The 27278-nt window shown below is 37.9% G+C and overlaps 1 protein-coding gene across 3 annotated transcripts in view; it reads right to left on the bottom strand.

Moving 5' to 3' along the window:
• The window catches only part of l3mbtl4 (L3MBTL histone methyl-lysine binding protein 4), a 141918-nt gene that overhangs the window by 51580 nt on the left and 63060 nt on the right, over positions 1-27278 (bottom strand). For all 3 annotated transcript variants that reach the window (XM_088642114.1, XM_088642113.1, XM_088642115.1), the window contains exons 15-16: positions 7753-7926; positions 1405-1563 (exon numbers count right to left, since the gene is read on the bottom strand). In XM_088642114.1, coding sequence (XP_088498240.1) covers positions 1405-1563; positions 7753-7926 — 333 coding nt within the window. The remainder of the gene's footprint in view (positions 1-1404; positions 1564-7752; positions 7927-27278) is intronic.

Genomic DNA, 27278 nt, shown 5'->3' with positions numbered 1-27278 from the left:
CTGAACAGCACAGAATAAACAACACTCAGGCAGAAAACAAATTGGATTTAATATCTCCATGCATGTAAAATGATGATATATAATCTAAATTCAAAGTGGAACCACGGACAATTTTAATTGCATTTCACGCAACGCAGGCATTACATTAGTTGCACCAGTAGGATATACACAATATCCTCTTTAAAACAAACATTTTATACTGAGATAAAAACAATTACCTACGATGGCACACCTTAAAACTTCAAATAATATAAAGAAGATTAGATACAGCTTTTAATGGACCTTGTTCTAGTTACTTGTTTTGAGTAACTTGTTAGGAAATAGAGCCCTAGATCACCACCAGAAACTTTTATTTCTTTTCTTGAAATTTTTGCGGCCAAATGGCCAAATATCAGCTAACCAGGATTACATGAGGCTGTGATCTTTTATTTTAGGCTTCAATCTTTATTCTAGAAAGCGTTTTAGCTCTGTACCAGCACTCAATTCAAAGATATTTTAGCATGAACTTTACACACTGTAGAATATCATTTGCAAATTATTTCCAACGTGAAAGTCGAGATTTCCTTTCTGAAACATTTAGATAACGCGTGCTTGTAAAATTCTCAGAAATTGAGTTTCCAATCATATTCAATCTGGCTCACATCAAAGTCGCTTTCAACAAATGTGAAACAAATATTACAGCATCCAGCCCGTATCACCATTATTGTTCAGTACGAAAACAATAACATTTTATGATTTATGATTAATCGCATGCAGAACAAAAGGCAAATGTTCAAGATCCCAGTCACTTCTAACACATTTTTCTCTGCATTGCCCCGTTTATAATGGCATTCGTAAGCCTAACTAGATCAATTTTACAGTGAAATGAAAGAAGAAAATCTCCAGGGAGTTCTAAAAGCTTGGTTGTGTAACATTTTGCTGTCCAGAACGCCTCAAATCAAATTTGTAAATGTAGCATACAGAGAGAAAATTTCCCTGAAGTAGGGTATGAGGGTTGCTTCTTAATGGGCTCAATGTATTTTAAAATGATCACTGAAGTATACTATTAAAACTAGTTAGATAATGGTCAAACCAAGTTAGCACAGTAAGTCCCATGTTAAAAATGTTTCAAGCAATACTTAAGTCCCCTTTTATAAAAAAAATGAGACAATATTTATGTGTTTCAGTGTGCTCCTTTTCAGCTCACCCAAAAATAAATGTAACATATATTATATGTCAAAGACAATTTGTATTTTTTGCTCACTGTAGGGTAATCAGTTATGGCCCATTCTTAAGTTAAACCCTAAAATTCTCCCACATTTCTTGACAAAATCCAACATTTAGTTTTGAGAGATGCTTCCTCTAAAGGTGAAGTCTAGCAGTGTGGTTCTGTAAGTTTAAGAGTTCGGTTGTTACAGTACCTACCGGCTTTGAAGCTTGGCCTTTTTAACAGCCGGAGTTAGAGGCTTATTTCCCTGAGCAGGTGGATCATTGCTGTGCTCTCTCTTGACCAGCGGAGATCCTGAATGTGAGCTGTACCTCCCTCTTAAACGACCTGAGCCTTCACACCCTGATGGTGAACACCTGTTTGTGAAATTAAGAGCAAACGATTCAATATTCACTTAGCCAAGATATCATACATCAGGAAATGTGTAGTAAAATGTGTGTATCGATGATAAGTGGGTGAGTACTGATATGATGGTTTGAAATAAGAATACTGAAAAACATATACTGAACAAAAACATTGCATATATATAGGTACTGTATACAGTGTAAGACATATTTTCCTTTAATTTGTAATGATGTACAGTATAATAACTTGGTCAAAATGTTCATTGTGTATTACAAAAATTAAAGGAATTGTTTCAGGTTACACTGGTTCTGCACATGCCACATAGAAAGAAAATGTCTTTAAAAAGGGAAATGCAATACCAGCTCTTCTCAGGTCACCCTTCTGCCTGAAGGCTCCCAAATATTGTATATTAAGAACATCTATCACACTACTAATAACGTGCACTCATAAGTTCAAGCATCTGGATTCCAGAAGCACAGCAATTCTTCAAGTGAGCAGGGGAAGCAAATACAATTATAAACATCGCTTTGTGTACAAAATAAGAGGATTTGGAGGCAGAACCAAAGATAAATACGGCATTTCTTAAAGATTACAGTATATCTACATGAACAGATGGACAAGATGTACTGTATAGTGTGGGAATAATTTTATTGGGAATAGTTTTATGAAACAAGCAAAATGAATCTCACACTGTATAGGCATCGAAGTACTGTATACTGTACACAGAAAAAGAACAACTATGTTAAGCCAATAAAGAGTACAGTATGTTCTGAAACATCAATATGTTCGCCCATTCTTCACCCTAATTGAAACTGTGCACCTACAACAAGAAAACCTATAGTATTACAGTCAACAACTTGAACTGCACATGCTGTAATACACTATCCGGTATGGAAACAAGCATGTTATGAACTGCTGGAATGCTATGAAGCCTCTCGGAAGTATCTTATAGTCCTAGCTGTCGATCATCTCTTACACTGCAATACTAGTGTTCTGCCAACCACGCTCCAAGGCAGCACAGTAATTGTTGATGGGAGAGGAAATGGGCACACCTGTCTCTTATCATGCTTGTGCTTACTTGTAAACAATTTCTGTGTTTATTTGGATATACACTCTTTAATATGTTTTTAGCACTCCCAGCTGAATGATCAGTTTCCTTTTTTCATATTGCTACCTCCACCTGGAGCCGTGGTAGCTCAGATGGCAAGGGCGTCTAGCTCCGGACCGGGAGGTCCCGGGTTCAATCCCAGTAGGTTCAAGCGATGGAGCTCTAATTCCTGCGAGACAGCTCCCAGATCCACTCAGCCTGCTTTCCAAACGAGTACTGGGGGTCAATCCTTCTGGGGGTAACAGGCCGGCTGGAGCGTGATGCTCTTCCCCCCCATTCCCCCATGGGCCTTTATGGCCCTGGAAATGGCCTAGCCTACCTACCTGTACCTGCTGCAAGTTTCTAAGCAGCTGGGGATGGTCTCTCTGCCTTCTTGTGAGAGCTGCTCTGGCCTGCTTGTGTTCCTGCTGCAGGATTGCACCCTGTGGTTAAAGGCCCTGCCTGGCTGAGATCGCTGCCAATCTCATCCTTACAGCTGGACGCTACCAGCCTCTGAGCCAGAGCGACGAACCCCAGCTTGGTGAATTCGCTATCAGCTTCCCTGCTATTGATATTTTTTGCCAAGACTAGTCTTTTGCTAGTACACGCACTGAGGGATTTCTGTCAATGCCTGAGTCAGAAACCACTATCAAAGAGCACTAAAAGTCTGGACCTGCTCTGCCCTCTCTACCCACTTGTATGGGGTACTTGTACTCAGTCACTGGAGTCATTGTGAGGCTGTACTACCTGGATGTCAGAGTGGACTTGCTGTAGAGGCCCAGATGTTTGCAAAGGGGTTCTGGTCACAGGTTTAAATATTACACACAATTCATACAACATCAATTCCCTTTAGATAGCTGGACATTCTTGTTTACTTAGATGCCCTCCTGTTCAGTTAATCTTATCTGTCATATGCACAAGTGCAATGAAATTCTTATTTACATTTTTGCTCCGATACCAAGACATTAAGGAATCACCAAAAGATGAACACAGAACAGCGGCAGCAACAACAACAAGTTAAATAACATACATTACAACTTTACACAAAGCAAGCAGGTTGCTGAGTCAATCTGTTACTGTAGTGCAACATTCCTAACATTGCGCTATATACTGTAGTAACTCTAACTTTAAATAATGCTGAATTAGAGTTATTTGTACTTGATCCCTGACCAACAAAATATCACTTTTGAATTCATTTCCTACCAGGAAAGTTCTAGTCTTTATACATTTGACAGAAACGTGTGGTCTGCCTGTTAGTGACCTGCATTTTAAACTGGGCATTTTGGATCTAGCCATTTGTTTTGATTTAGAATTGCAGTTATTCTAAACAAACCCAAGTATACTAATAAGGTTTGCTAAATCAGATTTGTTTTCCCTTTTCCATTTTATTTCGTCTTGCCAGTGACCCTCAGCCAGCTAGACTTGAGGACTCCATAATGCTTTTCTATTCCACTTTTGGTTGGAATTTTCTATTGTTTAGCTTGGAAACAAATAAAGAAGTCTCATTTACACTCCACTACCCTTGGTACAACAACCACATTTGCTCATTTACTTGCCTCCAAGCAACACCACAACCCTACAGTAATGCATGTCATACTGTACTGTTTCAAGGTTAGCTTTTCTTGGAAGGCAATTTGACCAAAGAAAGATCCTCAAACCTTGTTTTTTTTTTTCACAATTCAACACTTCTTAAATTCAGGTAAGAGAAGTCCACTCCTGAAGAGGTTATAGTCCAATGCCATCTTTTTATCAGCTTTTTTCAATCCAAAATTAAAAAAAAAAATCCAAAGTCAGATCTTTTGATTTCACTTCTGGGAAATAACTGACGTACAGTCACCTTGCACAGCTTCGTGCTGTCTCTCCTCAGTAGCTATCTGAAATGATGACTAAAATTAAAACCCACCATATGTTCCTTGTGACCTATTCCCACTGTGTTCAAATTTCATAATTCTCTGTCCCATTGTCACGCATATCACCAACGAATCATTAAGGGCTGGAACTGTTCCCTTCACCCTTGAACCTTCAGTTATTATCCCCTGGTTAAAAAGGCAGAACGCAGGCTCCAGCCTGCCGAATAATCACCAGCCAGTATCTTAAAAACGTCTAGGATGGGCTGCTGCTGTTCATATACAAGCTCATCATTCTGCACAGAAGCCGTCTGAGTCATTTCCGCCTGCGTTCCCACTGAGGCACTGAAATTGTTCTTTTTAGGCTTTATAACGATCTGGCGACTCTTGATTTTGTTTTTTATCCATTTCTATCCCGCTGGACTTCACCGCCGCCTTTCACGCTACTGTTCATACCATTTTGCTGACTACATTAGAGAGAGGTGCAGGTTATTGATATTATTGCAACTGTGCCATAGTGGTTTAAACCAACCTGACAGAAAGTCACTTGTTTAAACTGGATATTGTACCTCGACAACAAAAATGGACACACCTGGCATCCAGCTGGGCTCTGTTCTCGGTCCACTTCTTTTCCTATTACAGGGTGTCCCCATTTAAGGTCCTTAATGGGACCATATAAAAGGAATGTGAAGCATGGACCTATTTCCCATAAAACAATTATGGCATTAGCGGATAATGGGGACCAGGAGGATGTAAATATTCCATGGAGGATGTTAGGTACAACATACTGTACAGTGTTTAAAAGAATTCAAAAGAATCAATGTAATCCAAAAGTAAGAGAAAATGAGACAGGAGGACACAAGTCTTCAGTTGTGTCTTCAGTTACTAATTGTGATTACTGTTAGAATGATCAGTATGCTTTTGTCTTTTCTAGGCATCATTACTGTAGTGCACTATCCAAATGTGCTTCACATGCTGCAATATATTTTGAACTCATTATCCAGATCTTAACTAAAAGTAGAATGCATGATCACTTATCTCCTCCTTAGTTCCCTTGTACTGGCTGTGGGTGGTTTTCAGAATAGAATTCAAAATACTGCTACTGTACTTAACTTTAAGAGCTTGAACAATCTGGCTCTTGACTGTAACAGTGAACTATTAATTCTCTATACACCTACTGTACACGTCATTTATGCTCTTTGGACTATTTAGTTCAGTTCCTAAAAGGAGGCTACGAACACCAGGAGGCCACGATTTCCGTGTTTCTGCTGCAAGGCTATGGAATAATCTCCCAGCCCATATCCGTACTTTCAAGTTCTGTCAAATACTCATGTCAATACCCCGTCTTTTAATTCTGTTGTGTTCATTTGTGAATTTCTTGTTTTATTTTACTATAGAGCACTTTGTGGTGATGTTTAACCACACAAAGAAAACATGTGTTACACCCCCTACAAAAATGATTGCACTATATAATTTTCCATGTCAATGTACACCAGTGATATACCCTTGACTGATAGAAAAAAGTAGTACTAACAAGAGGTATCATATTTTATAGTTATTTTTTTGTATACTGGTAAACAAAAGGTTTTATGGAACTTAAGATTTTGTTATGCCAGTTCTGTAAATTTATGAGAGAAATATGAGAACACCCTGACCTGTTGCTATTCAGCTGCTGTAAAAAAATTCTAATCATTGCTCCATTTTGGTATAAAGTATGATTTGTTTAGAGATGCCTATGTACAGTGCCCACAAAAAGTCTTGAGATAACAAATCAGAATTTTCGCTTTACAGTAATGTTTTATTCTTTGCCATACACGCATTTACTCATTTTTGGAGTAAAATACTTATTAGTGATGACTTAAGAATATTTTTTGTTCAACCCAGTGTTTTCAAATGACTGTGTGTATTGGGACACATTCACTTTAAATACATTTCAGGGTGTAAAAGTCGGCATTTGGTGTATATTCCTTTGAAACAGCAACAACATGAAGTCTGCAACCCACAGAGCTTATCAAACTCTTTTTATAATCAACTGAGCTGCTTTAGCAAGACTCTGCTGTAGCCACCATGAGTTCTTGTCTATTCTTGGGGTATACCTGTGGTTTCTTTCTTCTTAAGAATTTTGCAGATGTTGATTTTTGGTATGCGTCTGTTTCATTTTTTCTTTCAGCTTTAAAGGTGTCTGTGTTTCTTGAGCACGAAATACATTGCTTTTCATTTTGAATTTTAAGATACACTCCAAATACAGTAGTTGAAGTGGCACACATTGACAGGTTTCACTACTATTTTAAGAGAGCCTAACTTCAGTACCTAACAATAAACACAGAATTGACTAGAGATACCTTGCAGTCAACCGTCCTAATAATCTTGCTCCTTTAGAACTAAGAGGCTCTATTGGGTAACTGACACAAGAAAGTAGAATCGAGATTGACTTAATAAAAAAAAATACTTAGAACCTATCAGTAAAGATTTTTTTTCATGAGAAATGATTATTAGAGTTATAATTACAATCCCACAGTATGAACAAAACAGTATGATCAATGATTAGAGTTCATAATAATGATCCACTCCTTCACATTTTCGTTCAGACCTTTAATCTGTATAAGTCGAGCACTTTTGTCTGTATGATTCCTTACCTGTGCTTTCTTGAGTTAGCAGGGGGCCCTCAGACACATGATAGCCAAAGTTAAAAGTTTCAAACTGTCTGTCTTATTTTAAGCTTATGGGGCCCAGACTGTGATTTAGTTTATAAATGCATAAAACATCATAAAATCTGAGAGAGCAAAACAGCTCATGTTCTAAATGATGACGACACCAAAAAAAATAAAGAGATACCGGAAACATTTTAAATTGCAACACATATACAATTAAAAAACATCCTTAAAGGGGCTTGCTTGTAATATCTGTAACATACTGTTGAAATCTTAGATCTGCAATCCAGAGTTTTATCTGTATTGAAGATAGATCAAAAGGACTTTTAGAAAGCATGCAGTAGTTTCTGAAGGTTTTATCGTAAATGCTGTTTTGAAACTGTGGAACCTTTAAATATTAATTAGACATTTCTAATTCTCCTAGAATAAAGTGCAATGCTCTTAATCAGCATGAATAAACTCATTTCACATACTGTATAAGCTCTTTGTTATTACTTGTTTTCCAAGACCTGGAAGAACAGAGTTCATATACAGAATGTGTATATCTATTGGAAAAAATGCTGACTTGAATGACACAGTACCCTGTTTAAATACTGATTGAGCTCCCATTCTTACCTAGATTCCATACTACATTCATCTGTCTGTTCGTGTTCATCCGCAGTGTACAGACTCTTCGCTTTTGCAACGAAACGTACAGGGACAAAGGTGATTTGTTTCTCTCCCCCGAGACGGTCCTGAAGTGTCACCTCCTTTTTCATGTTGATCTCCGAGTAAGGACAGCCGAAGGCACTGTGTAACAAGACGAGAGAAATCATTATGTAGTAAGCAGCAGAGCGTCTTGAACATGTCTTGAAGATGGAACTTGGATTTGTACAAAAGAAAGAGAAGTGTACTGTATGCACATCAGAGTCTAAAGTTCAGAAAGCCGAATATATGACCTAAAGCACACAAATAAAACATTGGATGTACTCTGTTCATAGCTAATTTAAATTTTAATATAAACACTCTATTTTATTTTAAAATAGAATCCTAACACTTCCAGACAATGTGTTTACTTTAAATAATTTCTCCTCTTTACATAAAACATATTTTGTGGCAAAATAAACCACTTTTGATCCTACAATTAATGTATAGTTTGAGCTCATTTTTATCTTTCTCAGCCCTCTGATTTGATAAACACTTTCAATAAGATATTCAAACCTGGGCTGGTTATTCAGCCTCTCACTTCCCTTAAACAGAGGAAAGAGATGCTGTCAACCTAAGTGTGAAAAATGTGGACAATCACAACAGGACTCTGAATACAGGGAAGATAGCTTTCTACGTAATGAGCTCTACACAGAGCTCATTCTTAACAGTACTAGTTACCTACATGCTCAATCTTTGCTAAAATCTGTGTCTGTAATGGTACTGGGGAATGATTTTAACAGTTTCAAAAGGAAATGTGGTACATTTTACAGAAGAACAAAAAGCTATATAATATTCACACATTTATAAGTGAACCCAGCCTGGCACAGATCGGATGGGATCAGAGATTATTCCTGCCTCATCACAGCTTTTCAATTTCTTTCTCCTCTGTCCTCTATGTTCATGCTCTATATGGTACACACTGCAAAATTTTTGTGGAAAAGAACATTGGAGGGCATGTAATTAGCAAATAGTTAATCAACGGAGGACTTCAGTTATTTTTTTCAGTGTAGTGGCTCTGGGGCTAAGGATCTGCGCCTGTGGCTGGAAGGTTGCTGGTTGGTATTCCTACTCCATTGGGCCCCTGAGAAAGGCCCCTAACCCCAGCTGCTCCAGGGGCGGACCCTGCGCTCTGACCCCAAGCTTCTCTCCCTGTCTATGTGTCTCATTGAGAGCAAGCTGGGGTACAGTATGTGAAAAGACAAATTCAAAATAAAGTGATCTTATCTTATAAAGCAGATGAAGCACTTACAGAAAATACTAAAATGTTTTTTGCTTACTATCAAACATTTTCACAACAGCTGATTTGTGATCTTGTGATAAAGATTTCATTTTTATGGAAGCATTAAGAACTTAATGGAATTAGGGGAGGTAAGGACAACTTGGAAAGGCTCAATATAATATACGGTATTTCCTTTCTCAGATTCCACTGCTAGGTCATCAACGTTCTTACTTCTATCAAGACAGACCTTCTTTTTTAAGGAAAAAATGTGTTCAATGTGTATTAAAAAAGGCAACAGCGGATTACAAATGTTAGCAACAGCCCGGATTCCATTACATCACTTTTCAGGATTTCAAATAATCCTTAGCTGTTTCACAAGTGAAAGGCAGAAGGAGTAAGGAAGATTGTTTTTTTACACAGTGAAGGAATGAAGATGATATACCACATAACCCACGCAGCAATCCAAACAATTCTCTTCATTTCTAGGGGTCAATAAAAATGACATTTATTTATACCTCTTTATAGAACAATCGTACAAGGAGATGTCAAACCACAGACACTACAGACAGTTCTTGATGACATAAACCTAAAAATACAGTATTGATAACACAAAGCAGTAGGTAAATATTGCCCTGAGGGTTTTGGTAAACAGCAAGTTCTATACAGTGCTACAGTATTGTATATCTACATGTTGTGGACACAAAATGGAAAGACCAATGTAAAGTCACTTAATAGGGCATTGGGCCACCATGTTGGGCCAGCATGGCCTGTATGCACTGAGGTAGAGCCTACCAGAGTCTCGAATTACACAGGATGCTGTATTATTCTTCCATGAGAAAGTCAATGGAAAACACTGTTTCCAACATCATTCCAGAAATATCCTCTAAATGCTTAACTGGGTATCTGGTGACTGAGAAGGCCATGACATGTGGAAGACATCACTGTCAAACCCTGGGGTGACCACGTGTACTCTGTGGATAGGGGCCCTGTCATTCTGGAAGACAGCCTTCCCAGCAGGAAAGAAAGCCTGCAACATGGGGTGAAGATGATTCACTCGCGACTGGCAGTGACCTCGACTTCCAAGTGCACCCAAACCATGCCAGGAAAATTTGCCCGACCACATTACAGAGGCACCAGAACCCCTCAATGTTGGAAGCAAGCACTCAGGATTGTAGAGTTCTTTAGGCTGGTGACACATGTGTACTCCATTTGTCGAGTTTGTGGTGAAGGAAGACTCGTCTTTAGAATTCACCTGTGCTATTTGGCCCTCATCTCTCTACTGAATAATCTAAAATACTACAATTACTACTTAAAACTGCTTTTGCTTTTTCACTTTTAAAACCTCTTATGATGGGGTTAGTCTGAAATAAATGTACAGTATGAAGAACTGCTTCTGATAAAATTCCATGCTTAGTCCAACCAAAGCATTATACAATTCAAATATGTAATGTTTAATTAAAGTTGTCCCTGAAATAACATACTGACACTGACTTCTGCTTTTTCAATTTAAATGTGAAAATAAAATCTCAAAGAAACACACCAAATGGTAATTAATCATGACATATTCTTATTGTCTGCTGAGGGAAAAATAGCGACAGATAAATTAAGTCCAACATTATTCATTTAAAAAGAAAATTAACTTGTCTTTCAGTAATTATGCTACAGTATATAGTTATTTTTTTTTCTAAATCACAGCTACCAAAATCTACAGTATATATATATTAAACTTTCTCTGGTACACATACAAGTAATAATTTAAGAATCACAGTTCACATTAATATTTTATGGTCACTTTAAAATATTGATGTAAAAGGGTTTTTCTGAAATGTGTTTTAAAATTTTTATAAATATATGCACACATAGCAGACATTTCATTACTACTGAGGTCATTTTGTGTGTTTTCATTACATTTTTTTTTTTTTACATTGCTACAAATTTTGTGAAAAAAATAAATCTGTTATATCTCTGCACAACCATGACTATGTGATCCTTCAACATTCCTACTATTAGTGGTTTTCACAGAGAACATACCAACAATGATCCTGAGTATTGTGGGAGCATATTAATCACATCGTGTAACAATGATTAAAATGTAGAAGCACATTTTTAAAATACCACTGCTTCCAGTGCTTTATTCCACTGCTTTAAAATATTTTATAGGGATTCACAGGGAGGTTTGTGAAATGCAATGTCCAATTTCATGGATGCTGTCTGCCAAACATTGGGTTAATCATAACAGCAAGTCCTGTGAATCTGTCTGCTTTGGGAAAATGTAAAAGTTTAGTTTTGACAATCTGGATTTTTCAAGCTCATGAAAGAAAATACATAAATTTATAAACACTGAAGATTTAGTTTAATCTTCTAGTGCTTGCAGCTCCGTCACTTTCCTATTGGATACTGGGAGTTTTCTTTACTGAAAAAGGTCATCAGGTGTCTCAGTATTTTGAAATCTGTTATTTATAATTAGGGTATACGTTATGTCACAGCAAAAAACACTCTTTTCATAGCCTGTTTTTTTCAGAAAGTACACCATGAAGTATAGTGCACCATGAAGGATAATATATCCATCCACCCATTTCCTATTCCAGTTTAACCAGTACAGAGTTGTGGGTGGAGCCAGAGCCTTACCTTGGCAAGCAAAGGGTGCAAGGCGGGGTACACCCCGGGCAGGACCCCAGTCAATCGCAGGGTGCACACACACACAAGCACAAAGACACACACACTCAGACCAGGGCTGAGTTTTACAGGGGGAAACCGGAGTACCGGGAGTGAACGCAGGGAGAACATACGAACTCCACGCAGACAGCACCCCAGGAACTGAACCCAGGACCCCCGAGCTGCTACAAGGCAGCCATGCTGACCATCACGCCGTCCCGTGTTAAGTACATTTAACCATCTATTCTATCCAGATATCCACAAACAGCTAGAAGTTTCCTAAAGGTGTATTTTTAGACAGGTCTTAACATTATTTTGATGTTCTTAACATTATTTGCTGACACAGCAGCGCAAACATACGCACAGAGTGCTCAGGCACTGGAGGCACTGCACGTGACAGTGGCCGGAGATCCCAGCACCACGTGTCTCCTGTAACGCGCGGCATGTACAGGACTCCCACAGTGTTGACCCACTTCAAAGGGGGACATGAGGCACTTACAGTACAAGGCCATGTGCCCTTTGCATTTTCCCCTGACTTCAGAAGCTCAAAAAGTTATTTATGTTAGAGCCTTCAAATGTTTTTGGAGATCAAAATCAGAGATCGAGATTATTTTGTACAGCGTGCTTCCAAAACGTCATTTTCACTCAGCTGTTTTCCAGCTGATGTATGTGGGTATATAAGTGTAGCAACATACAGTATTCAAATCCAAACGTCAATTAATAGTAATAATTGCTTACACTTATATAGCTCTTTTCTGGACACTCCACTCAAAGCACTTTATAGGTAATGGGGATCCCCTCCACCCCCACCAGTGTGCAGCCCCACCTGGATGATGCGACGGCAGCCATAGTGCGCCAGAACGCTCACCACACACCAGCTCTCAGTGGGGAGGAGAACAGAGTCATGAAGCCAGTTCACAGAGGGGGATTATTAGGAGGACATGATTGGAAATGGAAAATTTGGGAGTAACACCCCTACTCTTTTCGAGAAACGCCCTGGGATTTTTAATGACCACAGAGAGTCAGGACCTCGGTTTTACGTCTCATCTGAAGGACAGCGGCTGTCCCCGTCACTATACTGGGGCATTAGGACCCACATGGACCGCAAGGTGAGCACCCCCTAACGGCCCCTCTAACACCTTCCAGCAGCAGCCTTAGTTTTTCTCAGGAGTCTCCCATCTAGGTACTGACCAGGCTCATACCTGCTGAGCTTCACTGGGCAGCCAGCGGTGAGCTGCAGGGTGACATGCCTGCTGGCAAGTGTTAATGATGCGTTGCCCGGGAATCAAACTCGGTTCAACTACTTGGAAAGCAGCTATGCTCACCACTATACCACCAACATACTGGCGTACAGATTCCTGTGCAGTCTATCAGCAAGGTACTGCTGTTTAAGGTGGTGCAAAACCAAACCGCAGTCCCAGGCTTGTAAATGAACCCCGGTGTGAGACCAGACAGGCAACACAGGAAAACAGCAGGCAGCGAGGTGAACGCGGACACAGGCAGGCCCACACAGTCCAGGATCGTGCCCAAAACAGGCAGCGGTCCAAAGCTGAAAGAGCAGATGGCAAATCAACAAGCCGAGGTCGGGACAAAGCAGAAAAGTCCGTAGCACAGGTGATACACAGTGCAAGTGGATGTTTGCCCGTTATGCCTTCCGTAACATTAGTTTTTTTTTTATGGGACAGGGTTGTTAGCCTTGTGCCCAACCTCCAACATCGAGGACCTGAAGCCCAACGTGGGACACAAACCCGCTACCCCGAGACTATGAGTCTCATGCTCTACCAACAGAGCTAGCCAGGGCCCACACAGTGCAAGAAATTGAAGGAAAGAGAAAAGAGTCAAAAGCAAAGCAGGGGTGAGAAACCAAACACAGAGCAAGGTGGGAACTGGGGAAACAAGGAGCCTCGGAAAGTAAAAGCGCAGAGTCCTATTTGGTTTTACAGGGCACTCTTGGAAAGACAGGGGTGGTGGTGAAATCCTCAGGTACAGCAAGCTTCCTGTCCGATTCTGTGTCTATGGCAACCGGCCTGATTGACAGGTGGGAGAGGCGTGGCTGGTGACATCCTCAGGTACAGCAAGGTTCCTGTCTGATTCTGCGTCTATGGCAACCAGCCTGATTGACAGGTGGGGAGGCGTGGCTGGTGAAATCCACAGGTACAGCAAGCTTCCTGGCTGATTCTGTTCCTATGGCAACCGGCCTGATTGACAGGTGGCCGGCAACTGCAGGAGAATTAACCTATGCTGAAGCGTTCACGCAAGGATGGGCTTGACACTGTGTCTCATTTAAATTCACAACACTTGAACAGGTTACAACAATTACACATACTGTAGGATAATTTTATCAGCTTGTTTCTGCGCGACACATCACTTAGACCAGAAATTAATGTTGGAAGTAGAAGGGATCCAAGGCAAATTGCAAAGGGATTTAACCTAATTAATTACTTATATTCTGTTATATTATATTAATATGAATTGAATTATATTTGGCAAAGAACATATTCCTGTATAGAGATTTAAAGATCGCATGAATACGATAAAAATGTAATCTGTCCTATATGGTTTCGAAAATGATAAAATGCTGACAAGACTTCAATTTCTATTTCATGCACACAAAATAAATATTAGAGCTGAAGCAAGGAAACAGATCTGAAATTTCAAAGGAACAATGAAACCATATACTCTAATTTATTTAAATATTTATTTTCCTGTGAACAACTACAACTAAAGCAATTTGGGGGCTTGTTTATCCATAACATATTGTATCTTACATGCCCACTGCACCTTCGATTGTATAAGAGCAAAACCTATAGTCACAAAATGACTATGCGCAGGTGGCTTCTCACAGCAACATTTTGAACATTTTGCCTTATTTAAAGGGTCAGGGGTGAACTCTGAAGTTTTCAGGATACAAACTGCACAGTTATTCCAGTAATTCTGCGAATGAAAAGTGCTTATATGCTCTGTGACAGTCTAATTAATGATGTAAAATGAAATGTATTGTTAAAATAATGTACATTTATGTTATTTATCCAGCCATCCATTTTCTAACCACTTCATCTGATTCAGTGTCACTGGAGAGCCAGAGTCTATTCCAGCAGGCACTGGGTGCCAGGCAGGTAACAACCTGGATGGGATGCCAGTCAAACGCAGATCTTTATTTATATACTATTATAAATGTATATGAATTGATATGTAGACTGAACATATCACCAAACATGAACGTGAACATGACCAAAGTAGTATATAAAGTGGTAGTGCACAGTATTTTAGGTACAGTATATTTAAAAAAGAAACGTTTCACAGAGAGATATATGGGAATGTTTATCGATTTCTCCATTGGAAAAAAATATTTTAAATTCACAATTAATAAAAGAATGCAAGGTTCATTTTTAAATCCAACCCTGGAGGAGGAGCTACAAGAAATAACAGTTTGGGTCTCACGAATAAGAGTATAGCATCTCACAAAAATTGTGCATTTACACAGTTGCACACAAAGTTGTTTTTTTTTGGCGTGAGATACAAGATTTTGTGCCACAGTGATGTAGAATATTTTTTTGTCTGTGAAAATCTGTAAGTTATGGCTCGGAACACTGTACAGTACATTACCTATTAGATCTTGTAAAGTATGAAACATTATTTTTTCATGTGGGCTATCAGGGATAAAGAGCTGCCCTTCCTTAAAGGAGTGTGAATCTGGATGACACAGACCTGAATAACACATGACAAGTAAAAAAAAAAATGTCTGTGCTTCACATTATGCAAAAACAATACACAATGATTATGGCTGACAGATACTGTACGTGGGAGGGTGAAGGGCAGGTCACAGAGCTTGACTATAAAGGAAGCTACTTGAAGCTACAATCAGAAAATGTCAAATATCAATTACAGTCTTCTAGGAATCCGAACAGACAAGCCTTAAAATCTTTTTTCTCCAATTACTGAACTAATTAACCTTGCAATTTCAAGCCCTCTTAGACATAAACTGTGGCAACCTCAACAAATACTGTGGTCCATGATACTAATTGGTAATTCCTGAGGGATTCGTTGGTTTAGTATAATACTCGCAGCATAGATTCATAAATATTTAAAGCACCTTCGGACATACATTCTAAAAAAGACTGGTGAAATGCGATTTGGAAGCATGTCACACTGTGAAAAGAACGAGCTGTGAATGCACTAATCTTGTAATGGCCATCCTTTCAGCAAGAGTCGAGTGAGGATGATACATGACAAATGAAGAACAAATACATACAGTACCTAAGGCTCGTTTACTTGTTATTGTAGTTTACATACAGTACTGTATATGCTGGGATTAATATACTCTGGTATTTTCCTTTGTGTAGTTTCTGGTGCCTTGGAGTGCTCATAGCTATTTTCATTATACCATGAAATACAGGCCAATAAATTACTCTGCTACTGTAATCGCTCTTTGTTGTGGGTGTTTCTACAGTAACTCTACTGTACATTCAAGATAAAAGCTTTTCTCAACATATCCACATCTGAAGTAAGTGTTAAAGATTACCACACAAAAATAATTGATACTGTCTGCGTGACTGTCAGGATTCATGATATCCAGTGCTGAACATAGACTATAAAATACAATAAATAAAGGAAATTTTAAATTTATGCATGAAATAATTTTTTTAAGCGCCAAGTGGCACTTGTCACTTTTATTAAAGTATAATCGTTCCTGCATTTTTTAAAGTAATTCTTATTGTATACATTCATGTGTAAAGCACTGAAAATAATATGGAAAAGTGCCATTGGGAGCTCAGGCAATGCACTGGAGATGCTGGAGTCCTTGTCAGGCTCTGTAAGAACTCATTACTGACTGCCAAAGGAGAATTCATGATGCACGTGGATGTCTTATATTTTGCACAGGTGGCTATGGAAAGGCTCACATGGATAGCAGTGCTTGGTTTTGTGCTTCGCAGAGAAAAGTCCAGACAACAACCTGGACCACATAAGAAAAGAAACAGGAAGGGAGAAACTTACTGCAACACCTGTGTCGCAAACTAAAAGGAGGCTCTTGGTTTAAAGAGGCAGAATCCCACAATGCAACACAGAGACAAAGGTGCACCCTAAACGCCAGATAAAGAAAAGAAAGAAACAGCGTGGCAGGGTAGGGGTTTCACGAAAATGGGCCAGAAAAAAAGATTGTGACCCTGATTGAGGTTGTTGAGTGCCCACAAGGCAGTTTTATGTGCTAAGGTCCCCATTTGTGAAACAACAAGACCTATCATCTTCTACACTTGGTACTTTCCACTGTTCTAAGCATTGGAGCTTCTCTGTGTAAAAAAGTGTTTTCAATGTTTTAATTAAATGGGGCTAACAAACACCACACAACGTGCATAATCCTTTTGAGAAAATAACATTACAGGCAAGCAATTATACCTAATGGTTCATAATGAGACATATCTTCTGGATTTATGAAGCCACATTGCAGCAATAGTGCAAAACATGTCTAAGGTGTGCGTGTGTGTGTGTGTGGGGGGGGGTTGTTACAACAAAGACAAATAGTTCTATGCATACAGATCAGCCCTTCCAGATTTCAGGCAAGAAACAGCAGGACTCCAGGTACAGAGAAACCAGGAGGAAATGATGGAAGACTTGAGAGCTGACAAGGACTTTCTGCAGATGCAGTTCAGTAACAAATGGTCCAGCTGTGTTTATATGAAATTTTATTTAGCTATGTGGTTTTTAAGCGTGTTGTTTTACTGTGTTGAGCTAACAAAGGAGTTAAGGCAGTGTTTTTTAGTCCTATTCAAATAAGGCTTAACCCTGTTTTCTAGCAGTGGTGCCAAATTAGCTTTCAAAAGGTTTTCACTATAATCCTTATATTGTATTCAGTAAATGTTATATGAATTAACTGCTGGGGTCAAGTCCCTTTAAGAATTTTGAAAACCTTCTTTTAAGTTATCCTTTTCTGATGCATAAAAGATTAGATTCCTTCAATGCGAGTTCAAATTCTGTCATAGAAGACAGTTTTTGAATCATCTACAGTTTGTAGATCACCATGTACTGTACACCATCTACATCACAGCTACGAGTTTGAGATTGAAGCGTTCACAGAGAACCCTGTAAAACACTTTCTAAACAATTCTAGGCATACAATATGAAAGGGCCTATACTGTACAGTACGTTTCAGTTCTCCTGCTTCAAAGTTCTTTAATTCTGGTTGTGTATTATCTGGGACATTAAGCACACCTGCAACATCATCTTTCACATGGATATCTGTGAACAAGTTTGGACCAATTTCCTTATCACTATACTGTATATACAGTAATTCACTGCAACACTTCTTTTATTTCTGAAAACCTGGATGTGTTTTGGAGTGGAGTGTTTTGCGTTACTAGAGTTTTGCATTATTGTGGCAGCATTCTTTTCAAAGTCCCTCATACAGCTCAGTTCTCAGAGCTGTTTGGATTGCTTACATATACTGTAGTACAGTATTATTTGTGAGCCTCCATGCTTTCCTCCTTGCAAGTGTAATATAGATATACAGTACGTGTGAAGCCAAATTTCAGCAATTGTGCAAAATACATGCAAGGTGTGTGTACTGTATTTAAAACAAAAAGGTGTACCTCTCAGCATAAAAATCAGATCTCTATCTCCTAGGATTCTACAAAACTGTAAGTGCACAGAATAAACGAACCTGCCATGCTTCCAAACACTCTGGCTTTTTTCAAGAAAGGGCTGCATGTGCTCCTAAGATGAGTTACAAACCATCAAACAGACCAGGTGCATCCTCTTTTTCTTATGTTGTAAAAGGGCAGGGGAATTGTCATTCATCTGATTCAGATGAGTCCTCCTTGTTGTCCTCTTTCAAAAAGGACAGGCTTTTACTTACAAAATTATAATTATTGACACATTACTGCTTCACTGCATGTTAATGCTCAACCAGCTATACATACTTTACATATTAAAACATCCCTTGATATACAAGATATAATTATAATTTTTATTACGCTGTCAACATATATTTTTTCAGATATATTTCTCAGTTGATATTTAATAAAGCCATCGTTTCAATAGCGATCTGAAGTGTCCAAAGATTAATCAAAATCGCTTCGTACTGTAAAATGTATCGCTTCTCAGTAAAAAAAACAACAACATTTAGACTGTATATGTCTATATGCATCCACAGAAAGGTAACCATAGTTGTTGAAATTTATGATGCCAAAATATTAATAGGTAATTAGTAGCTACATTACCAATACAGCAAAGTGAACTGAATGGCTATTTATTCTCCTTACACCCCCAGAGAGTCTATTTCTCTATGAGCAAAAATTTGTTGTGAAACAGGAATTGTTTACTCTGAAACTAAATGACTGCAGATGGCTTCTGTGCAAACATCCGGACCACTTTGCGGTAGAGGTCAGCCAAACAACGGAACTGTTCCAGAAGATATCAATGAAAGACACATGACATTTACCAGGATCCAAAGGTCATCGTGTGTCTCACCTGCTGGGGTTCACAATTTCCAAATTTCCAATTTAGAAAACAGCAGTAACGCTGTTACGATATGTTATATGATATATTACGATATGATTTGGTTCTCATATAAATAAATATAAATATATAAATTACAACAGATTATAAATGTACAAACGCTAAATGTCTGAATGGAAATATATTAAAAATAAAAGATGAAAGAGTGGATAAAGAAAGGCAGAAATCAGTGGGTTTCTGGAGACGTACTGATGAGTTTGAGAGTTTGTGTGTACTGGCAAGAAAATGTACAATTATTTGTGTGTTATTAGTTTAAACAGATTGTGTTTGTCTATTATTGTGACTTAGTTGAAGATCAGACCACATTTTTACAGTATGAGTAATTAATGCAGAAATGCAGATCATTCCAAAGGGTTCACAAACTTTTTCTTGCAACTGTACATACAAACATAAGAATACTAGCAGTGAAATGCAGAGAGTAAACCTTTAATCATGCATCTAATTTGCTGAACGCAAGTGTTGAGACAGGGATAAAATAAATATGTATGTATATGATTGCTTCATTTTATACAGGATTAACACAAATGTTCCAATTCCAAAAGCTTCACAAATTCTTCTGATTTAAGGAATTTCACTGGATGGTAGTGAAATTTGTTCTGGATGGTACCTTAGGGTCATTGTCATGATGAAGAGCTCTCTTCCAGAAATTGGCTCTCTGTGGAACCTACTGTAGGTGAACCAGAACGTTGATGAACAGCAGCTTAAACACATCGCTTTTAATGATGGCATGGCCTTGTGTGCCAGCTGTGTACTGTATGTGGTGACAGCCTGGGTTGGGTTATTAAACTTGGTGAAAAGCTGAGAAATGTGAATAATTCAACATTCTCGATGTTCTCATTGACTGATCATACAGTTGCCCACCAGTGGAAATTAGCACACCCTTCAAAAGTGCATGAAACATCTAAAAAATAGAACTGAAATATATATATACACACAGACATAATATATGTCCTGAATTATATTTTCATTTGAAATGGATAAACATTTGGATTTGCCTGTAATTACAGGTTTTCTTTGTTAAGAGGATTTTAGTCATCTTTCCAGGTGGCTGCATAATTCCTACTGACAGTGACGTGTTGAAACGTGCAGATTGAAATGCTGCATGTACAGTACTGTCTGTCTACTGAAATAAAGGTTATGAAAGTACTAGACTCTGCTATTTCATTTTTTCACATATCACAAAAAAAGTCATTTTCTCTGACAGCTATTGTTTAATTCAGAAAATGGATTTTCATATTTTGTCAAGCATTTAAGACGATTTGCAGGAAACTAAGTGAGAGTGGTTCCCAGCACACCCTTGTGTTCTAAAGTTTATTATGGCAGGACATCACCATCCACAATCCACAAGAGAGCACGATGAGGTCCTGAGACCACTAACGATGGAGAGTACTATATTGGGAATGCGACTGGGAAAGTCCATTTTCCCACCTCTGATGAAAGTGTCTGGGTGTGGTAACAGCCCACAAAATGCTTCAATATCTAGGGCACTCTACAGATTGCCCAATGTGAATGATGGCGTGGTTATGTCATGGTTTGAACAAGATGTGCTGGCTTCTGAGAAGGGCACCATGATAGCTAGAACTAACTGGACAACGGTGACCTGATACAGTGCAATATACAGCCCTGACAAAAACAGTTCCTGGACAGAGAATTGTGATCTCCACTTAGAGGAGCACACGGAGGCGAGAGTGGAATAGGGAAGCAGGAACAGCCTACAGATGCCTTTTCTTGTGAACTATAAACTGGTTGCCGGAGGAGTAGTGTGGCATTCATTCAGTCACCTAAACAAAGGAACACAGGGAAAGTGTCCCTTCTAGCAAGACCCGGACCCTACGTCCGTAGAAGTACACATGAAAATCTGCATTCTGTTATTGTATCGGGTACCAATACATCTGGACATTAAGTGTAAAGTATTATTTGTATACAGTAGGTTTTTTTTACACAATATATGTACAAATGATTCTGTGGCTTTTTTCTACTCTTCACTATTCTTAAATCAACCCATTTAAAGTGTGATACAAAGAACGGAGGTATATTAGTTGTTTCTCGGATTCATGCAAACCACATCATCTGGTTTTCAAATTAATGGAAAGTAGGCAGGCTAAATCAGCCTTAATGACAGATTATGAGGAGAAGCTATTCTGCATGTTGATTGCTGAAATGCTACTATCAAACTCATAATAAGGCGATACTATCATGATTATTCAACACCTCACTCTGCAACATCAGAAATATAATATTAAATAACATGTAGGGAACCTGCAATGTGAACAACCTTTTGTGACTCCCATCACTGTAGTTTGCAAACCCATCCATGACGAATGAAGTAACTTTCTGCTGCTAGACAGGGCTTGCATTGCACCCTTGCATCAGTAATCAACTGCCACAAATATGTCTAGTACATTAATAGCTAAACCATGCCAGCAAGATGATTGAGGTATGGACTCTTACAATCGTCTGTCCTTTTCATTAGTCAGTCAAACGATATTTTATCTGACCGATCATAGCTCATGAAGATAGGTAGGGTTGAGGAGTTTGCCTATGCTTAAAATTTCACCCCCGTAGAAGACTGTAGGGCTCAGTGTTGTGACAAACACTATAAGCTATTCCAGTTCAGCTGGGTGTAATAATAATAACTGGCAATTGTAAATTATAAAAAGCATCTCCCTTACATGTTTTTTGGTAAAATATTATTGTACCATAATCAATAAAATTCCATCATAGGGTAGACACATTAAGTTTGCTTTTACCACCCATTTATTATAAAGTCTTTGTCTAATGAGAGTTGGTAAGTTATTAATCAACTTCAGTTATTAATTCAAGGGACCTAAATCCACATATCATTTTTACACCTACGCAATATAACGATGATGAAGCATGCTGCTCCAGGTGGGTTTATATAAAAACTGCATACTTTTTAGAGTGTTGTAGGTTTTGATCTGACGCTGGTATTCAAAGAATATTATCTGTTACTTATTTTAGAAGTACATTCTAAAAATATAACAGATGAACAGAAATAAACAGATGAAGTGATGATTAATACCACATGCAAAGTTGATTACTTTTGTTAAGTAATGCCATATACAATGTTTCCTTCAGATTACTATGGAAGATTGACAAGAAAGCTCTCCAATTAATCCTATTCCTTACTTAATAAATGTACATACTACTGTCAGTAATGAGGAGCGGTTAAGTAGCATCTCTGTAGCAACCAAGTAGCAACCTTCCACATATCAAAGACAAATATTTCAGAAGTAAACATCTCCAAGCTACATGTACATGCCCATATCTTCAGGCTTGGAAGGACATGCTATGTACAGTAGAGAATAACATTTCATTAGCTGAATGCCTTGTTTTATTGTTCAGTTTTACTGATCCATGGATAGCTTTTAAAGAAGTCAAATTGAATGCATGCAAGTATTGAGTAAAATTGAGTATTGGCTAAACAAGTTAATAAAAGAAAACATTTGGACTTCCCCTTTGTTTGGTGAATCATGGATTAATGCTTTTGTGATATTTATAAGCATATGATTTATTGAAGACACCTGTGATCATCCGTTTCAGTGGTTTTAGTACTGCTATTGCATCTGCAATATTCTTTTAGATTTTATATTTTCAAATATAGTAAAATTAATCAAAGTAAATATAAAATCAAATGCTTGATTATGATTACAGAGAATAATACATATTACTTTAACTCAAGAAAAGAAAACTTTGTAAATTAGAACACTGTTGTATATTGTAATATTGTAATTGAACACTAATTTGTATCAATCATATACAAGGCCAAATGATGATAAAGCATTACAACTCTTAAAGCTACAATTACCAGCAACAGGGCATAAACACATGCTTCAGACAAAGGGCACAAACTTGTAGATGTATTTCGTCTTTGAATTGCACTAATGGCAACGGAAGATACTAATTGCCTAAATTATAATTAGCCTAATTCACATCTAAATACTGCTGTGAGTGGATATCTTCTGCTTCATCGTTATCTGTGGCAGGTTTATCTACAGAAGGGCCCTTTAGCCATCAGATAATTAGACATGGCCCATTAAAGCACCCATGCTCTATATTACAAGATAATCTGAATTAACTATAGATTCTTCTTATAAGTGAAAACAACTCACCATTTAAAGGGCATACAATGACATTGCTGTTTTTCTCAAGGCTGTTGTAAAAATTTACTTTCACATAAAAAAAGCTTTTGCTCAAAGCTAATAACATGCAAATCTAATGTAAATTATGCAAATAGAATGTAAATTATTTGACAATTTCAGGATGTCCTATTTCTTAAGAGCTCACAAATCACTGCAGCATCATATGAATAATATGGCATATATACTTACAGGTACTATAATAGGACACGCTTCAGAATGATTTATTGCTTTCCTTTGTAGGAAACGACATCAATTTAATAGTGATTAGACCTCTCACTTAAGGAAAACCCAGGAAAAAAAAATCAAAATTCTGCATTTGCTCGAATTAGATTATCTGTAAAAATATGTATCCTAAGGATCAAAAGAATTGTATCTCTCATACGTGCACCATATTAACAATAATATCATAAGGAAAATGAAAGGCACAAAACGCACTGTAATTTCAAAGTGAGAACAAAATTCTACAGATCTTCCTGAATTAGTTTTACATTTAAAACCGAGTCTGGTCATAAAGTCTGGACAACCATGTGTCTGTGAGCTCTAGATGTCGCACATTCAATGGGGTTCAGATCTGGCAAGCAGGGCATCTGCAACTTAACTTCCACATTCTTATCTCACAAGAAAGATTCTCTGCTGCCTTTGTGACAACTATCACGGATTTTTATCTCATAGGAATCACTGGAAAAAAGCTGCATGAGTCATCATCATACAATACCACTTGACATGCCTAAAGTCTAAATATGCATATACTGTATACATACACAGAAAACACACAAAGCTTTTAAATGTTTTTATGGCCGTTTTCCCGACAACATGTCTTGTAACATCACCCCCACCAAAACAACGTGAGCAGACACGGTTTTTGTTGATCCCCACCCTGTACCTTTTTTCAAAGAAAAAAAAAAACCCTGCCCGTTTAAAACAGACCGATGTACTGTATCTAGACGGTTCTTCCTAAACAAAGGAGGGTTGGACCTGAGAAACAAGAAAAAGCAGGACAACGAATAATGTGCACTCCCTGTAGTCCACAAGACAGAAACCCTAACGAAACAAGTGCTGTTAATGAATAATAGATACATATTTGAAGAATAGTTAAACTGTCCCCTAAAAAATCAACCAAGATAAACAAAAAACCCGACACTGGGGAGACAATTAGAGGACACAGCCTGTATCTAGTTTACAGTTTTGAGAAGAGGCCAGATGAGTGGGCCACTCGCTAGAATGGAAGATTCCAGAAAATGACCAGCAGTTAATGTGACCAAGGGGTGTACAGCAGACAGACAAACAGACAGCAAGGTGGCATGGCAAAGAGACATTAGCAGGTGGCTGAGGCAGTTGTCAAGACAGGAGAGAGGGAGCTACAGAATACAGTCACTCAGCGCCACCAAATTCCTCATCCATGAACCAAAATCTAAAAAGGTACTGAGCACTGGAGGGGTTCAGACTAAATGGAGGAAAATGAGCCACATTTGAATGCTTGTGGAACTGCTTAGGTTTAGGCAAGATAGAGCCTGCCATCAGATGAGAATGGAGGATTAGGCTTAATGAAAGCAGTATCCTGTTCCGCTTCTGAGTGTAGTGGGGGTACTCAGAGTTAGGAATCAAACATCAGAGTGGGAGAGAGGATTGGATTGAAGATGGTGATGTGTTAGAACCCCCTCCTACTGTGTGCAATTGGATTTTTATTTCTCCACCACCAAATTGATTAAAGAGGGTACATGAGCTCACTTGGCGTCCCCTATATGTGATAATTCTCTATGTTATTGATAACTCATACTCAAGCTATTTTGATGTAATATTTTTCTTTTTAATTCTTTTGCTGACAAACCCACACCTTTTTGCAATGATATTGAGGCCTAATGACAAAACACCACATGAACTTAAATTGAAGGCAAGAACAGCCACTTTCAATAAGATGCAAGAATCACTTTCATTTACTGTTATTATAGAGCATGAACAATTCTTTATACCATGTAAATTATTTTAGTTTTCACATTTTTCACTGTTTTGGTTTACAATGGTCTGTCAATGTAAATAAACTTTGCCTACATAAATATCCCAAATCCTCATTTACTGTGCATTAATAAAACAAGTCTATTTACAAATGCAGATTTTATACCTAAATCGTAATCCCTATTATTTACCTTGTACAATGAGAGACTGAGCTGCTGAAAACACAACCTAAATTAAAATTTGCATATCATGAACGCAATTTCTATTAATGTTATTAATTTGAGAAAAAATAAAGGATAAATACAAAATCCAACTATTGCATTACTGGCAAGAGCTTTATGTACCCTGGAAATCTAGATGAATGTTCACTTCACACAATAAATGTTTTTTTTTTTAAATCAAAGACTTAACAATATTTCACTGAAAGCAAAGGTTCATTTCAGCCAGATGCTTTCCTGAATAAATGGACTGACCAAACAGCCTCTTCTTGTTTCCAGCTTCTGCAGAGAGACGAGACTCATTCAATCCACTGACATAAAGGTTAAGGGAGTATCAGAACCATCCTCCTTGTCAAGGGCCATTGATCATGTGGTATTGATTTTCACACAAGACGAAAAATGTGCTACAGTACAATATGGAAACAAATATCTGCAGTGGTTACGACGACAAAAGGTCACCTCTAGCAACTGATCTCTGAATGGAAACACTGGAAGAAAATGTTAACCTTCTTTTAATATTACATTACATTTAAGATTTAAAGGTACCTGTATATACTCCCTGTCTCAGCAAGAGCAAGTATGTCAAACTAATGACCAGTAACATTTTATATGCTTTCCAGAATACACATGCATTTTTGGATGAAATTGCATGTCTTGCATTGCATGCAATTTACACAACAATAACAATTACAACAGCACAAAACAAGGAATGAGGATCCTTTCCAAGAAAACAGGTAACTAACTCACTACAGTTTTGATTATTGACTTTGTTGATGACAGAGGCAATTCATCCCAATTTAGAACAATAAATACATATCCTAGATTTATAAGAGGATAAACTCCAAGTTCAATGCATGCAAGAGAGTGTAGTAATAGACAAATAAGTTCTGGAACCCGAGATTAAGTTTAAACAACTGAGTTTATTGCATGCCAGGAACAATAAGACCAAAGTATTGTTCAAAATATAGGTACAAAACTTCCAGTTTATATAGCAAATTTCAGCCACTTCTGACGCAAATTGTTACCATGGTTCAAGACCTTGAACACTTTTAATGGACGGTTTTATCTTTCCTTAGTTAGGGGGTGTCTCTATCTTGCACTTAGAATTTCATATAAATTAACTCCCATCCCTGCAATAACTCAAAGGTGCTTAGGCATGGAATGTCTTGTGTCACAAGAAGTCTTTGTGCAGAAAGAAATCAGTTAACCCCTTTTTTCACATCTTATATCTTTCTTCAAGAGCTACTGTAAATATTCCATTTTTAAAATTAAAATTTTGAATGATGAATCCCAGTAGTTTCAGCTGAAGGAACCTTTGCCTTGTTATGAGTTAACAACGAAGTCTTTAAGAATTGTTTTATTGTTCTTCACATTCCTGACCAGCCAAGGTGTCTCGAAAGGAGATGTAATTCATGTATCCTATGCTCAGATTTATCGACATGAAGGGAACAGCAGTCTTGGTTTATTGCTGAGCTAACTGCCTTACTCTCTGACCTTTTTTACACTTTATAAGGCAACAAACTATTACTGACTAATAATAAAAATATATGTTTTTGCATGGCAATTGTGTTCATCTTCAACACTAAAAGCTCGCTGTTCTGTTTCAAAAAGCGAGTGAGAGACAAGGTTAACCTTAATTAAACCTTCTTAATTGCAGTAAATTTAGATTAAATTACATTTTCTTAATTGCAGTAAAGACATCAGAATTTGACTCATCAGAACCCTGTTCTTCCT

This window comes from Lepisosteus platostomus, chromosome 8 (genome assembly GCF_059453375.1).
Source record: "Lepisosteus platostomus isolate fLepPlt1 chromosome 8, fLepPlt1.hap1, whole genome shotgun sequence".
Classification (NCBI taxonomy): domain Eukaryota; kingdom Metazoa; phylum Chordata; class Actinopteri; order Semionotiformes; family Lepisosteidae; genus Lepisosteus; species Lepisosteus platostomus.
Note: the sequence above shows the minus strand (reverse complement) of the source record. Positions and strands in the feature narration are given on the sequence as shown.